Genomic DNA, 14635 nt, shown 5'->3' with positions numbered 1-14635 from the left:
TTGAACTGTGAGAATCATATTCTTTGATTTTTCCAGTGACTTATACCATTAATACCATCAAGCCACTTCTGTGAAAAGCTGCTCAGGATGGGAGTCGCCAATTCTACATTCTCCTCGATTGGTAACTATCTGTCTCTCAGAAGACACTGCATTAGTTGAGTGTATTAAGGGTGGGCAGGACATTCAGACTCCTTCTAAATGTCAACAAGACAAAAGAGATGGTGGTTGACTTCTGGAGGAAACAAACTGCGACTAGGCCATTCAACCTTATGGGTGAGTAGGTGGGGACAGTGGACAGATACAGGTACTTGTGCGTAGTGGTAGTGAGTGCCATCTATTTTGCTGTCGTCTGCTGGGGGGACCTGAGTGCCAAAGATGCCAGCAGGATCAACAAACTCATCCGCAAGGCTGTAAAAAATCATTGGTCAGAATTTGGAGATGTTTGAGTCAGTGAGGGACAGGAGGTCACTAAACAAACTGCTACATCATGGACAGCCCATCACACCTGTTCCACTAATTTCTGAGGCAGCAGAGCTCCTTCTCCCTCAGACTGATTGAACCTCGCTGCCATAAGGAAATCATTCTGATATCTCATAGCACAAAGCCCTTAACAGGGTATATCCTGGATAGGTTGCAAATATATAATAGGGCCAATATGGAGAGACAGACAACCACTCAATCTAAAACTCACATCCATTGGCCAATTTAGAATCACCAATTAACCTAGCCTGTGAATGTTTTTGGACTGTGGGAAGAGGTCTGAGTACCTGGAGAGAACCCATGGAGACATGGCAACAAAGTGCAAACTCCAGACAGACTGGATTTGAACCTAGGACCTTATTGCTGTGAGGCACTGGCGACTGTGCCATTTTTTTCATATTTTGCAAACTGCACTAAATTGAATCACTGTAAGAGCATTAGCATGAACTCTAAATAACACTGGAAATTAAAAGAACACTATGAACAATAAGACATTTGTTACTGTTAAGTATCATAAAAGCTCTATAAATATTTACTGTACTGTGTTAAGAGTAGAGCAATGGTGAAGAAACTATTAAGATAAGCTGCTGAAGTAAAAGTACTCATAATAGACTATAAAAATACTTTAGTACAAACAAAAGCCCTGCATTAAAAAGTCCTAAGTAAATATCTATTACTAACGAAAAGTACTGGAATACCTAAGAGCACATAAGACAATGATGGCTAATTTAAAGTGTCTAATATGCAATAATGTGGTTTAGAAAATATAAATTTTTTTTATTACTAATTCAAGTACCGGTATTGCACCTGGTTAGCTTGTACTCTTTAAATACTTTTAATATCTGTATCTACAAATGGTTTCATAAATATCCAGTATATCCTTATAATACGTTAAGAATTACATTCACAATTCTTCCCTTTACCCCATTTTTTTTAACTAGATTTACTATTTTGCTTTTATTATAAGTAAAAAGAATATGTGAAGATTTTTTTCATTATAGAACATTGCTGTATGTGATCCAAGCAAGACAAAGAAAGGAGCAAAACTGCATGTTATAAAATCAGTTAAATACTTGGGCACCATGCTGGCAATCACACATGAAACCAAACTACCATAAAATATCAAAAAGTTGTCTTTACTTCTTCATTGTTTTAATTGTATTTATAAATTGTGTGACGATTATATTAATAATAATTAGAAAACACTCAAAATAAATGACATCAGTAACCAACAGTAATGACATTAAACAATAATTATTAAACAATAACTCAAGATTGAATCCAGGCCAGTACAAAGAAAGCAAGCATTTAGGCTGATGTAAAATGTTCATTCAGTAAGCAGACTGCAGGTTAAAAGCATTTCTGTTCAGTGTACATGGAGGCATTGAGACACATGCCCTCTAGTCAGTCATAAAAACAAAATTAAAGCTAGAGATTAAACACTTCTCTTAATTATTATGCCCTTCCATTTCTCTCCAGAAGAAGGCACAGTCATCACATTCAAAAACATTTACATACCTTCACAAAAAAGTAACATGTAAAATCATCATCAGTATGAAATGAGTACTTTTTCATTCCTGCAACTCAGCAGGGATTGCTAAAAATGTAGTTGTATTTCCACTGAAAATGGGCAGATTTTATCATTGTACAAGCACAGATATTAACCAGAAGATTGATCTCCTAAATCTGTGTTCAGGACTTTAAATATTCAAATTCTCAACATTTAGAAGATGGAAAAAAGTGTCCAGGTGAGAGAAACTTGTAGCCATTCCCAGAGGGAAGTCTGACACCTCCTTTAGAATGTGTGAGAAGGCCAGATGGAGATGGAGGTGGTTTAGCCTCCAGTTTTGGGTGAACATTTGGTCTGTCATCAGTGTTGTGGTCTTCAGGTTCCGCTACATTTTTCCTGATAGACTCATGTCTAGGTGAGAGATTCAGCAAACCCAAAACATCTTTCTGAACTGTACTCATTTTTTTATTCTCACCTCGGAGTAAGCTGGCCGGACATGGCATGTTGGGTTTCTGGCTGGCGTTGGTCCAGTAGGTTTTTAAATTGTGGATTGCCTGGATTTTGCTATCCTGTTTGGATTGGTGCAGCTTAGGGGTGATTGCTGGGCTAGAAGAGGCTGAAACGGATCCTGCGGAGGAATAGGAAAGGGCTGGGGATGGAGCACTGTCAGCAGGAGAGCGTGAAGGTGAGATGTGGGCAGTGTAAGGCGAGCTGGGGTATTTCAGTTTGAGCTGAGCCTGTATGTGCACATCTGGGGAGACTGTAGGGAGAGGTGAACCCTGATCTTTTACTGAGAGAGATAACGAAGGGGATGAATGAGCTTGGCTGCTGTAGACTGAGCTGATTTTCTGCAGTGATGAGGAGCGGGATGGTGGTTTAGGCCGAGTTGGAGGAGGGATTGGGACAGAGGTAGAGAGCGGTGAAAGATGACTAGAGAGTGAGAGAGGAGACTTTAGACTTGCCCTACTTGTTGGTCGGCTAAATGCACTGGTCTCAGAGGGCTGAAACCCTTGGGCTCCATTTGTAGGAGTCAAAGTTGGGGTTGTTGGAGTGGACACAGATTTCTGTCTGCTGAGAGACTCATCTCTGCCCTCAGCTCCCTTCAGTGTCTTTCCTCTAAGGTTTGCCTTCTGCAGGCTCTCCACAGCTTGCATGTGGCTCTCAGTCTCCTCCAGGATCTTCTGGGCCAGCTCCTGGGGATCCAGTTGTCCTGCAGGTCCTGTCCTTTCCTCTTGGGATTTCACTGTGCTATCTGTCTCAGTGCTCGACTGGTCTGACTCAGAGCTGCTGACTTTTCCTTTCCGCTGAGGAGTTGAGCTGGAAAATGAAACATATAGATACATTTAAAAGAAGTTCAAGAGTAACTCTTTCTGACTTAACAAAAAGTATTGAACTTACATTTCCTTCTTGACTTTGGGGTTATTCTTAACTGTTAGTGGCAGCGTTGGAGCTTTTATTGGAGATGTAGGTGTGCTGATGCTTCCCTTTGAGGAAACTGTTAGAGGATACCCATGCCGCCCGGCAGATGCTCTCCCAGCACCAACTCTGCCAAATCTATGTCCTGCAGGTAGAGGCAGAGTGTCACACTCGCTTCCTCCTCGACCTAACGGCTCACTGCTTATAATGGAGTACCCCGCATACTCCTCGTCCTCTCCTTCTCCCGATAATACTCCTCCATTACTGGTCAATTGACCTCTTGATACACCACCTGAATGGGTGTAGAGGCCCGCGCCTTGACAAGGCTTCTCTGGCTGTTGATGTGAGCGCTGGCTGATGATGTCACTTCCTGCAGGCTCAGGTCTAGACAGGAAACTGAGAGATGAGGCAAGGGAGCTGAGGCTGTACACTGAGATGGCATCGCAGGAAAGGCTGTCAGGGCACATGGGGGGCAAAATCGAGGGTTGAGGTGGGTAGCAACCTAAGGAAAGGGGTAAAGAGTGTGGCTGGGAGGCTGACTGGGAGGAGGACAAAGACTCCAGGGAGGATGAACTGTCTATGCTAAGTCTCTTGGGAAGCTCTGTTGAGTCTGATTAAAGAGAGAGAGAGAGAGAGAGAGAGAGAGATTTGAAAAATTTGTTGAAAATTGGGAAAGATTTAGTAAAAGAGAAAGTCCAAAGTCATAACTTATTTTTACCAAACAGTGCTAGAAGAGACTGAAGGGCAAAATGCATGATGCGTCTGCTGGCCTGTTTTCCAGTCTTCAGCACCACTTCCTCCTGACCAACTTCACAAAGGTCAAAACCTGACAAAGACAGAGCACAAAATCCAGCCAAAAGCCAAATCTGAGTACTTCAGTGACAAATAGTAAGCTTTATGTTCTTCACTGCTAAAGTAGTTAGTTACTTTATTAATTCATTTTAGATTACAAAATGAGTATGATGATTCTATATAACCACCAATTCCCAAAAATGTTGGGATGCTGTGAAAATGTGAATAAAAACTGAATGCAAGGATTTACAAATCTCGTATACCCATAATGTATTCACAATAGAACACAAAAAATATCAATTGTTTAAATTGAGAAAATGTACAGTACCATCTAAAGAAACATATTAGCATGGACATGAATTTGATGGTAGTAACACGTCTAAAAAAAAAAAAATGTTGAAATAGGTCCATGTTTACCACTCTCTTCTTTTGACAACAGTCTGTAAACGTCTGGGAACTGAAGAGACCAGCTACTGGATTTTTGGAGTGGACTGTTGTCTTGTCTGATGTATGAATCTAGCTGCTTAACAGCTGGTTGTTCAGTTGTTGTATTTTTCATTTGATACGCCAGATGTTTGCAGGTGATCAAAAATCTGGATTGCAAACAGGCCAGTTCATCACCTGGCCATATTGTACAACAGCAATGGTTCGTTGTACAGCATGGGTTCATTATAATTGCGGTATGCGTCTTAGCATTGTCTTGCTGAAATATTCAGAGGCTTGTCTGAAAAAGATATAATCTGGATTTGACTATACACGGCTCTAAAATCTATATAAACAACACGTTCTCACTCTCGAGGCGTAATATTTTACGCTAGGTGTCAAATCGTCAACATGTTACGCTTCCTGGCACCCAACATATTCCTAAATGACAAGATCGGAAAAATGAGGAAACATGAGAACCGTTTGGAATCAATCCACAGATGTTCGTTCATTTTCCTCAAATTGCTTTGGTAAGCACTATTTAACGTGCTGATGTTTTTGACACTGTGGGCATGAGTTTGCTGTCTATTGTCAATAGCAGTCTTCAGTCTGGGTGAGTCCCTGCTGACTTTAAACATACTGTGGTGGAACCTATTCTTAAAAAACAAAACATGGATCCAGCAATTTTATCCAACTACAGACCAATGTCTAAATTGTCTTTTCTTTCTAAAGTCCTAGTCCTTCTTCAGCGCCACACCTTTCTATATAAAAATGGCATTAGTGAAGTATTTCAGTCTGGTTTTAAAGCACACCACAGCACTGAAACTGCTCTTTTAAAAGTTTTTAATGACCTTTTAACTTTTACTGACTCGGGAGATCCTGCCATTTCAATACTATGAGACCTCAGTGCTGCCTTTGACCGTAGATCATAGGATTCTTATCTCTCGGCTTGAACACTGTCGGAATCGAAGGGACTGCATTGGAGTGGTTTAAATCTTACCTGTCCAACCAATGCTTTTCTGTTAGATTGGGGGATACATCATCCTCAAAAAACCCACTTTCTTGTGGGGTCCCCCAGGGGTCCATTCTTGGCCCAGTTCTCTTTTCAATTTATATGCTCCCTATGGGTTTATTTTTTAAAAAGGATGTTAAGGCATGGATGACTTTAAACTTTCTTAACCTAAATGAACAGAAAGCAGAGGTGATTGTGTTTAGTTCCTGTGACCACTGCAACTTTGGCCCCTTAGAAATTTATAAAAAACCTTCTGCGAGGAACCTAGGAGTTATCTTTGACTCTAATCTAACGTTTGACAAACAGATTAATGCTGTAATCAAATCAGTTTCTTTCATCTTCGGCTACTTGCTAAAGTGAAGCCATTTCTCTGTTTTAGAGACTTTGAGAGAGCTATCCATGCCTTCATTTCATCTCACCTCGACTACTGTAATAGTCTTTACTCTGGTATTAGTCTGTCATCAGTTAGCTGTCTACAGCTGGTCCAAAACCCTGCAGCACAGTTACTAACTGGCACACGCAAGCGAGAACACATATCCCCCATACTGGCATCATTACACTGGCTGCCAGTTAGTTTTAGAATTAGGTTTAGGATTTTATTATTTGTTTTTAAGGTATTGCAGGGGTTAGCACCCTCATACCTTTCTGATCTTTTAAATTGGTACACTCCTGCAAGGTCTGAGGTCTGCGGATCAATTGCTGCTGGCTGATTAAAGCACAGAGATCGGCCCTTTGCCATGACTGCTCCTAAATTATGGAACAAACTGCCCCTTCACATCAGGACCTCCCCAACATTGGACACTTTTAAAACCTGTCTGAAAACCGACTTTTACTCCATGGCTTTTAAATCAAAATGAGTTTGTATTACTTTTATTTTTCTTATTCTTACTCAAATCTTCTAATTTTATTATTCTTTTTCTTAACTTTTATCATGTCTCCCGATGTTTTTATTTCTTTTGATTACCTTAATTGTACAGCACCTTGGTCAACATTTGTTGTGCTATATAAATAAATTTGACTTTGACTATTTGACAGATGGTGGTATGAGGCGTTTGTGCTAATATGGTGCGTTCGGTTTTTGCTGAAGGTGGTGCTTTTCTTTAATGCTAAACATCTCCACTTTGCTCTTGTCTGTGCAAAGGACATTGTTCCAGAATTTTTTTTATTTGTTCAGATGCAATAAAACAGCCATGCTGTCATGTTCTTTTTAGAGAGAGAAGGCTTTCTTCTGACAACCCTTCCAAACAAGCCATATATGTTCAGTGTTTTTCCAATTCATTACAAAGAACTTTATCATTTAACATACTAACTGTAGAGCTTGAGTCCTTTCTCACAAACATAATTCAGTAAAAAGCAAAAGTGTCTGATAATGGGTGTTCAGTAGGTGATATGAAAGCTCACACAAAGACAAACAGGAAAATAAGTAGACATATAAGCATCAAAGACAGATGGAAAAGGATAAACAAAAGTATTTACAATGTAAACCAAGAAACAACACTATAAATGAACCTTAATCAGAAGCCCAATGCATATAGATGTGTTTCAATATGTTCTGAATATTATAACATAATTTTTTGCTCTGTGCTAGTTTTTACCGACATTTTCTTTACTTACAACTGACATGGGTGATGCAGTAGATCACTGACAAGGAGGTATAAAAAAAAAGTGAAACTAAGTTTCTTTTAAGGATGACTCACCCAGTGCAGCCAGGAACTCGTGGCAGCCTGGCAGCCTCCAGAGCTGCACACTAATTGACACTTGAATGGGAGCCAGTGGAAAGTCTTGCTCTTTGTCGCCTGACTGCAACTGAACCAACACTTGGTGAAGCTATGGAGAGGAAAGAAGATATAATGACTGGAGTGCTGGATGAGTGTTTATACTTTTTCAGTTTTAACTTATTTATTACCTCACATTTGAGAACATATAAGGATTGTATTAAATAAAAATACTCCAGTGTAAATCAACAATTCTCAATAAACAAGGACAGATAAAGCACGCACTTCACAAAGAATATTCAAATAAAACATCTTAGTGTCTGAATGTGTTTGTGCCTGCTTTGACGAGTGTTGTACTTTTGAACTCAAGCCAGAAGTTTCATCATGAAACACTTACCATTCCTGCCACACTTTTAACTGCCTTTGTGAGGTGTGTATGACAGAAGAAGAAACAGAACTTTAGTTAATTATTTTTGTGTAATTGTTGTGTTTGAATTACTGTATTCTCAGCCATGCATGAATGATGATGTGCTTATGCAGGCAATTCTTGATGATACCCATATAGTATTTATGGAGGGCTACAGCAAGCAAAGAATGATGAAACCAAACAAATGACTGCAAAATGAAAAATTAGAGTGAAGAGTGGGGGGTGCTCTGCACTTTACCAACTAGCTATACAAGCAATCTGTTTTAGTTATGAGTGGTTAAAAGACAAGTGTGCAGAATATCTCATGACCATGCTGACCAGATGCATGCTAGGGTTGGGAAACAACAATGCATGCAGTGTTGAGTGTGTTTGCAGAAAGCAGTCGTGCAAATGAACTAGATTACTAACCATATTCAGTAAATTTTACTTCCCTACAGTTATGGAAAAAAATGGAAATCTCTCTCTTTCTGTATATATGCAATGCATGTAGGAGCTATGGATGAATAGAAATACAACATCCTTACTGACTAAGAAGCACCTAATAGCTCAGGGCATCAATTAATGGTGCAACATCAGTAGAACACAGTTACTATCAAAGCTAGAGATTGAGAGGCTACAACCCAGTGGGAATGAGTGAGCAGTGTGGACACAATGAGCCGACCCTGATAGAAGAAGCATTGGAAGTGAACTAGATGACGCTTAGCTACCTACAATGACAGAATTGCTGTTTTTACACCAGGACTCTAAGATCAGGCAAGCCGACCGGAGCTCTGCCTGGATTGACCATAAGACTCAGCCTATGACTCAGTGCCTTGAATAGTGTACAGGAACATCTGAGCTGCATATGGACTAAAAGTCCCCACTTTCAGATGGGGGGGGGGAGGCACCGCAAAGGTGGTTAAGAATAATAGGGGTATGGTCATGTCTGGGAAGAAGGGCCACAAGAAAATAGAGAGTTACCAGGGCCAGGAGGAAAAACTGGAGTAGATGTAGAAGGTAAAGTCTAAAGTTGTCCCAATGGTAATAGAAACAGGAGCTGTAACCCCAAAACAGAGGTCTCTGTTCAGAAGAGTGCATCTGCACCAGTTGGTCCTTCAGCCCCTGGTACAGCTAAAATAGAACACCCAAACTCCGAGGCCTCTGGTAGAGCACCCAAGTTTAAGCAACACAATAATACCATCCCCCAGCTTTTTGAGCTTGGAACTATCAACGTTACTTAGGTAAAGGCCAAGAATAAAAACAGGTGGTGGAGGGAGATCTTATTTTTTGATGTGCGTAGTTCTTCAACCACTGTCATGACCACCTGTCCAACATGATAGTACCTTATGAATGAGCTGTTCTCCAGCCTCAGATGCTGTGACCAGCTTACAGAGTGCCTGTAAGGCTGGAGGAGTAAGACCTGGGGATGCACAGAAAGTTAATCAGAAATTTCTATAGCACTGTCATATCTTGATCACGAACAACTAATACAACCTAGTGTAACATTTTACAAAAGAGCTATAAGTTGAAATAAAAATATAATCTGAATTATTCTCTTGCTAATATAGGGTATCTTGCAAAAGTGAGTACACCCCTCACATTTTTGTAAATATTTTGTTACATCTTTTCATGGGACAACACTGAAGATATGATAGTTTGATACAATGTAAAGGCAATAATGGCCGTGTGTTAAATTATTTAGAGGGGACAGCAAATTTACACTGTTGTACAAGCTGTACACTGAGTACTTTGCATTATATCAAAGTGTCATATCTTCAGTGTTGTCCCATGAAAAGATATAATAACATTTTTACAAAAATGTGAGGGTTGTACTCACTTTTGTGAGATACTGTACATTAAACAAATATGATTTTATCAGTATGACTGACATAGGAGATGTTTTGAATAATGGAAAAACTCTGTTACCAAGCAGTGACTGTAGAGTGGTACTGCACTGCTGCAGTCGATCCCCAGGATCTGACATAGGAAAAAAAACTGCCGCAGGGAGTCCAGCAACACTACCAGAGAAGTCCAACCGAAAACCCACTGCAGAGAGTAGGGCCTGCCACCCAGGCACCCCGCCGACCTTACCCAGCACAGAGGAGACATGTGGACATGAACAGAGAATACACAAAGGTTGACATTTAAAGAGAAGGAGAAGGAAAGACCAACACACAGACCTTATTCTCCACACTTTGCTGCGATGTGTACATTGGGTTACACTGGCCACTCTGAATGCGCTGTAGTGATTTCTCAACCTGTGGACAGAAACAGGCACAAATTGTGTTATTTAATCAGACTGGAACGTTCAGATGTGGGAAAAATGTGTTTTGAGGTGCCATTCATAAACAATTTAACATTTTCTGGACAGGACAAAACTGAAAGAAAAGTAAAAGAAAACATCTTGATTGATAATCATGCATTTCATTAGCAATCAAGATGTTTTCTTTGTGTTGAACACAATCATGGGTGCTTCCTTAAGAAGCATTTTAATTCCAGAATTCACCAGAAAATAGCTTTACCATTTCTCATTGATACCTCAGATCTCTGTGCGCGGATTGTGGAGTGATATTTATACAGCAGTTTTCTAGTCTAAGCTCTACTACAAGCGTCATTCACACATTCATACTGCACTTTATTCCATAAAAGAGGACCGTAGCCACAATGGCAGCACTCACTGACATCATTCTGGACTCTGCATCTTTAAGGCTTTAATGTTAGGTTAGCATTTTACCCCCCTGCCATGCTATTTAGAGCCAGACGTGACCATAATGGTCTAAGGTATCAGCTAACACCAGCATGCTGGAACCGCAATGACTCTGAAAGTTCGGCAACATGCTCTGATGGAAGTCTGATGATGATAACTAAAGTCATGATTCACTGTATTAGATTTTTATTGAGCTTCATGAGAGCTAAGTATAGTTTCCCCAGTCTGTCTCGCTAACACATTTGAATTCTTTTTCCTTAGATGGAGGGAAAGTGATGTCCCCAAATCAAGAGGGGTAGAGATAAGAAGCACTGCAGAAAAAAAGCAATTTGCTGTCAATGTAGGTTAACACGTTCACACAGACCTTGCGCTGAATGTAATGACTTTCTTTATTGTTCAATACTTCTTTGATGCAAAGTCATAAAGTCATTAAAATAGCTCAGTATGAATTATCTAAACTTAATATAATGTTTTCATATGGGTTTTTAAAAACTTTTTTCAATCAACAGTCTTTAATTAAATGACATAAAATAACTGCTATAAAAAGCAGTTAAGCCACTATTCACATTTGTGATCTTTACAATAGTTAATCTTTGGATGCTCTGACAAAAAATAAAAACCACATTTCTAATTAAAGTGATTAAAGTCATGCTCATTTAAGATTTTCCAGTAGTATTTATGACAAATCGGCTGTCGTTTTATTGAACTGATATCTAAATTCATCTTTTGAATTTTAAACTTACTAATAGAGAACTAATAGAGAAAGCGACACTGCAAAGTTTGAAGAAGTCTTACCAAGTGTAACAACACTCTCAGGGCATCCCTGGCCCTCTCTGGGTACTGAAGGATCTCTACCAGGGCTTGGCCAACCAGTGACATGGGACTGTTCAGCTTTACATCATTGCCAATAAGCATGTAACCTAAAAAAATACAACAAAACACATCTTTCGGTTTCTCGTGCATATTGAAACTGTGTTTTTTGGAGTTCTGGAATGTAAATGTAGCCGTCTCCAAAGCACTTTGGGTTAGCTTCTGTTGTTTAAATGTGCTGTAAGTTATGAATAAAATAGGCATGACATGTTTAAGGTAAAATTTTCATCGCCAGTAAATAACTTATGTAACACAGTGGGCTATATAATGAACTTGAAGAATAGAAACAAAGTGTTGATCCTGCTGTGCTAGTATCGACCCAAAATCAATACCAGCATTGGTATCAATGCTACCGATAATTGGATTGATCCGCCCACTTCTAGTTCATGCTTTGCTCTTTCTCATACCTTGCTTGAACACACATATCACTGCTGACCAGTAACACCCCAACAGACTTGCCATATTGGATACAGTGGCCACAACAATTATTATTTTTTTTTAGTTTATAGCGTTTACGTATCATCTAACATATCTCAGACATTGACATTGCTAAGTTGTACAAACTAATTGGTTCCTTTTAGCTCATTTGAACGAAGAAATTGGTTAGCTGATAAATGCTCCACTATATTTTACAGCTACTCCTCTTGTGTCTGCGTGCTGTGGCTCAAAGCAACTGAGTCAAGCTTTAGTATTTTACATTAATGATTGCTAACCAGCCCAGTTGGAGGGGTGTGAGAAGTGCTTGCTGCTCTGCAGTGTCTTCATGGCTTCCGTCAGAGCTGCACTGGCTTTGGTCCCATTGTGAAGAGCTGTGTAGAAGGTGTGTGTGAACAGTTTAGAGGCAGCTACTGGCACAGGCCACAAAGAGACACACACACACTGGACCCCTGCAGCCAAGAACGCTCGAGTCAACCCCACAACTCCATCTGCTGTTACCTTGCTGCCGGACTCTGGGTACAACCTGAGGTGGCAAAGGGTCAAAGAGTTACATGGGACAGTCAAAAGCTAAGAAAAGCCTGTGTAAAAGACCAAATCTGTGAATAGTTATACCTCAGGACCACCAGTTTGACAGTCAGGCAAAGGTCCAGTATATCAGCAGCAGTAAGAAGGAAATCTTGAAGTGGTGGACTATCACAGATACTCTCTACCTCACACACACTTTCACCATCCTCACTCCTTTCATCTGCTCCTCTGAGTCTCTCTGGGCTGCTCTTTGAAAACAAACCCTTCACTTTTCCACCCTGATCTGCTGCTTCGCCTGACACTGACATCCTGCGGGGTGATTTCTCCTTTGGTCGGCCACCTGCCCCATCTCCTCCAGCATGCTCTTGGCTAGGGGCAAGGACCAAAGCTGCAAGCTTCCAAGATATATGTGTGGCAAAGTGAACACACTCTGCCTGACTCAGAGCTGCTAAAACGCGATCCTTTGTGGCATTGGCTCCCGTTAGGGGATGACATCCCAGCTGCTCTCCCAGCCACAGGGCTTCCTCTTGGGCTGAGGGTAAGGGCCCCCATAGCCAACGGTCCATGACACTCGGTGGCAAATGAGGTGCACCGACCACTGCAGCCATTTCGCCTCCATCTGGACAAAATAAGTGTCCACTGCGTCGAGCATGAGGCTGCAGTTTGAACACATTTGATACAGAAATATTACAATAAGCAATACATTTTTTAAATAATTAATTGAATAAACACATATGTCGGAATTGTTTGATTCAACAAATACAATATATGTTACTTTACATCTGTTATCAGAAATCAAAGGGTACCAAAATGACTTACCTTTATTGTTGCTCCCAGGCTGGCTAAAGAAGGTACAGAAATTAGACTGAACCTTTCATACAGGTACTCATTAGAGGAGCTGCCTTTGAGCAAGGCAAATGGAATTAGGTATAATTCTCCCTCCAGAACTAACACAAGTTGTCTGTGTCTACCCACGGGTCCACTACTGTGCATCAGGCCCTGTATAGAGAGAGGTGGAGGGCAATCGTAACACACAGATTTGTGTGAAAAACCATAAAGAAGACAAATTCAAATCGTGAATTGAAATATAAATCTTTCCTTGGAGACACACATACATACCCCTTCCATTGGCGCTATGAGCAAGTCATAAAGGGCCCGCAGAGGAGGTTTGCCAGTGTTACTTGGTCTGAAGAGGGGAGAAGATAAGCCGTCCTTTACTGGAGATACAGTGGTACTGTACAGACTCGTCATGCTCTGACAGCTTCTATTAGAGGCAGAAATACACAAGAAATGTAATACACTCCCACATATAGTTATCCTGTTTGAAAACAGCTATGAACCTATAATCATGATGATGTTATAGTCATGCAGCTCTATGAAGCTCTACTTAAGCACTGGTGATATTAACTGAACGGTAATGTTAGCTTGCTAACTTGCTCATCAGGATTTTGAGTAATGTGTTATAGTTTAACATTTCCTTTTTTGTCACAATGAACAGAAGTTTTGCAAATTCAAGTAACTATAAAAACATATTTGCAATGTTTTTGTTTCCCTTCAAGTTCCTATGCATACAGCTTCTTACAAGTTAAATGTATCTAATCCTATGAAGACCTTTGTATTATGACTGCAACTGCAATATTTTGTGCCCATATTTTGTATCATGATGATCTGTTTAGTTTCCAATTAGATCCAATTTTTCACTGCATGTTTCAAAATGTTTTAAATGTTTAAATTATTCGTTGTGTAGCAACACCTTGGTGAGTTTGTGTTATGTTTAAATGTAGTGGGAAAAAAAAGTTGTGAAAAATGGACTTCTCATAGTTGTAGATTTCTGTTTAAATACTGTATTATTGAGTTATTCTTGGTCATTTTGGACTTATGTCAGGTTCACTTCCTGTCGTTATCATTTGTCCCTTCTTAGTAATCGTCTGGGGTACTGACTTGATTCAAATTTGTCTTGCCTGTGTCCAGTTATCCAGCCAGCCTTCCCAATGTACAGTATACATGCACACCTCCTGTCCGTTAGTTCATACTTCATAGACTGTCCTGTTTTCTTTGGAGCCAAGTGATCCAGCAGTTTCTTGTGGTCCTTGTTTATGACCTTTTGCTATGATTCATGAACTTGGTTGTTCTTTACCTGTTTTATTTTCCCCATTGCCTGTCTATCATCTGTTTTGGAATTAAAATTAGAACTTTGGGCTTTTTCTTTTTCTTGTTTTGCATTTTTGGTTAGCCACTAGTTAGCTTTTAGTTTGGCCAAATCTCTCAATGTAAGATAAATTGAAAAAAGCCTGTTGCTAATAATGTAGTAGAGGAGATGCAACTAGTACCAACTCACTAT

At 40.0% G+C, this 14635-nt stretch overlaps 1 protein-coding gene across 2 annotated transcripts in view; it reads right to left on the bottom strand.

The window, feature by feature from the left end:
- Window positions 1-1211: 1211 nt before the first annotated feature.
- The window catches only part of ttc28 (tetratricopeptide repeat domain 28), an 84904-nt gene continuing 71480 nt past the window's right edge, over window positions 1212-14635 (bottom strand). The window contains exons 21-33 of one of the 2 annotated variants that reach the window (XM_014340822.2): window positions 13414-13558; window positions 13114-13293; window positions 12382-12950; window positions 12045-12292; window positions 11257-11381; window positions 9935-10012; window positions 9681-9840; window positions 9098-9174; window positions 7746-7769; window positions 7331-7460; window positions 4125-4232; window positions 3389-4016; window positions 1212-3307 (exon numbers count right to left, since the gene is read on the bottom strand). In XM_014340822.2, coding sequence (XP_014196308.2) covers window positions 2197-3307; window positions 3389-4016; window positions 4125-4232; window positions 7331-7460; window positions 7746-7769; window positions 9098-9174; window positions 9681-9840; window positions 9935-10012; window positions 11257-11381; window positions 12045-12292; window positions 12382-12950; window positions 13114-13293; window positions 13414-13558 — 3583 coding nt within the window. In that variant the 3' untranslated portion in view covers window positions 1212-2196. The remainder of the gene's footprint in view (window positions 3308-3388; window positions 4017-4124; window positions 4233-7330; window positions 7461-7745; window positions 7770-9097; window positions 9175-9680; window positions 9841-9934; window positions 10013-11256; window positions 11382-12044; window positions 12293-12381; window positions 12951-13113; window positions 13294-13413; window positions 13559-14635) is intronic. The other variant, XM_042213014.1, reaches the window with a different exon arrangement.

The sequence above is a fragment of the Haplochromis burtoni genome, unplaced genomic scaffold (assembly GCF_018398535.1).
Source record: "Haplochromis burtoni strain Fernald_Lab_line unplaced genomic scaffold, NCSU_Asbu1 Contig_407, whole genome shotgun sequence".
Lineage (NCBI taxonomy): Eukaryota > Metazoa > Chordata > Actinopteri > Cichliformes > Cichlidae > Haplochromis > Haplochromis burtoni.
Note: the sequence above shows the minus strand (reverse complement) of the source record. Positions and strands in the feature narration are given on the sequence as shown.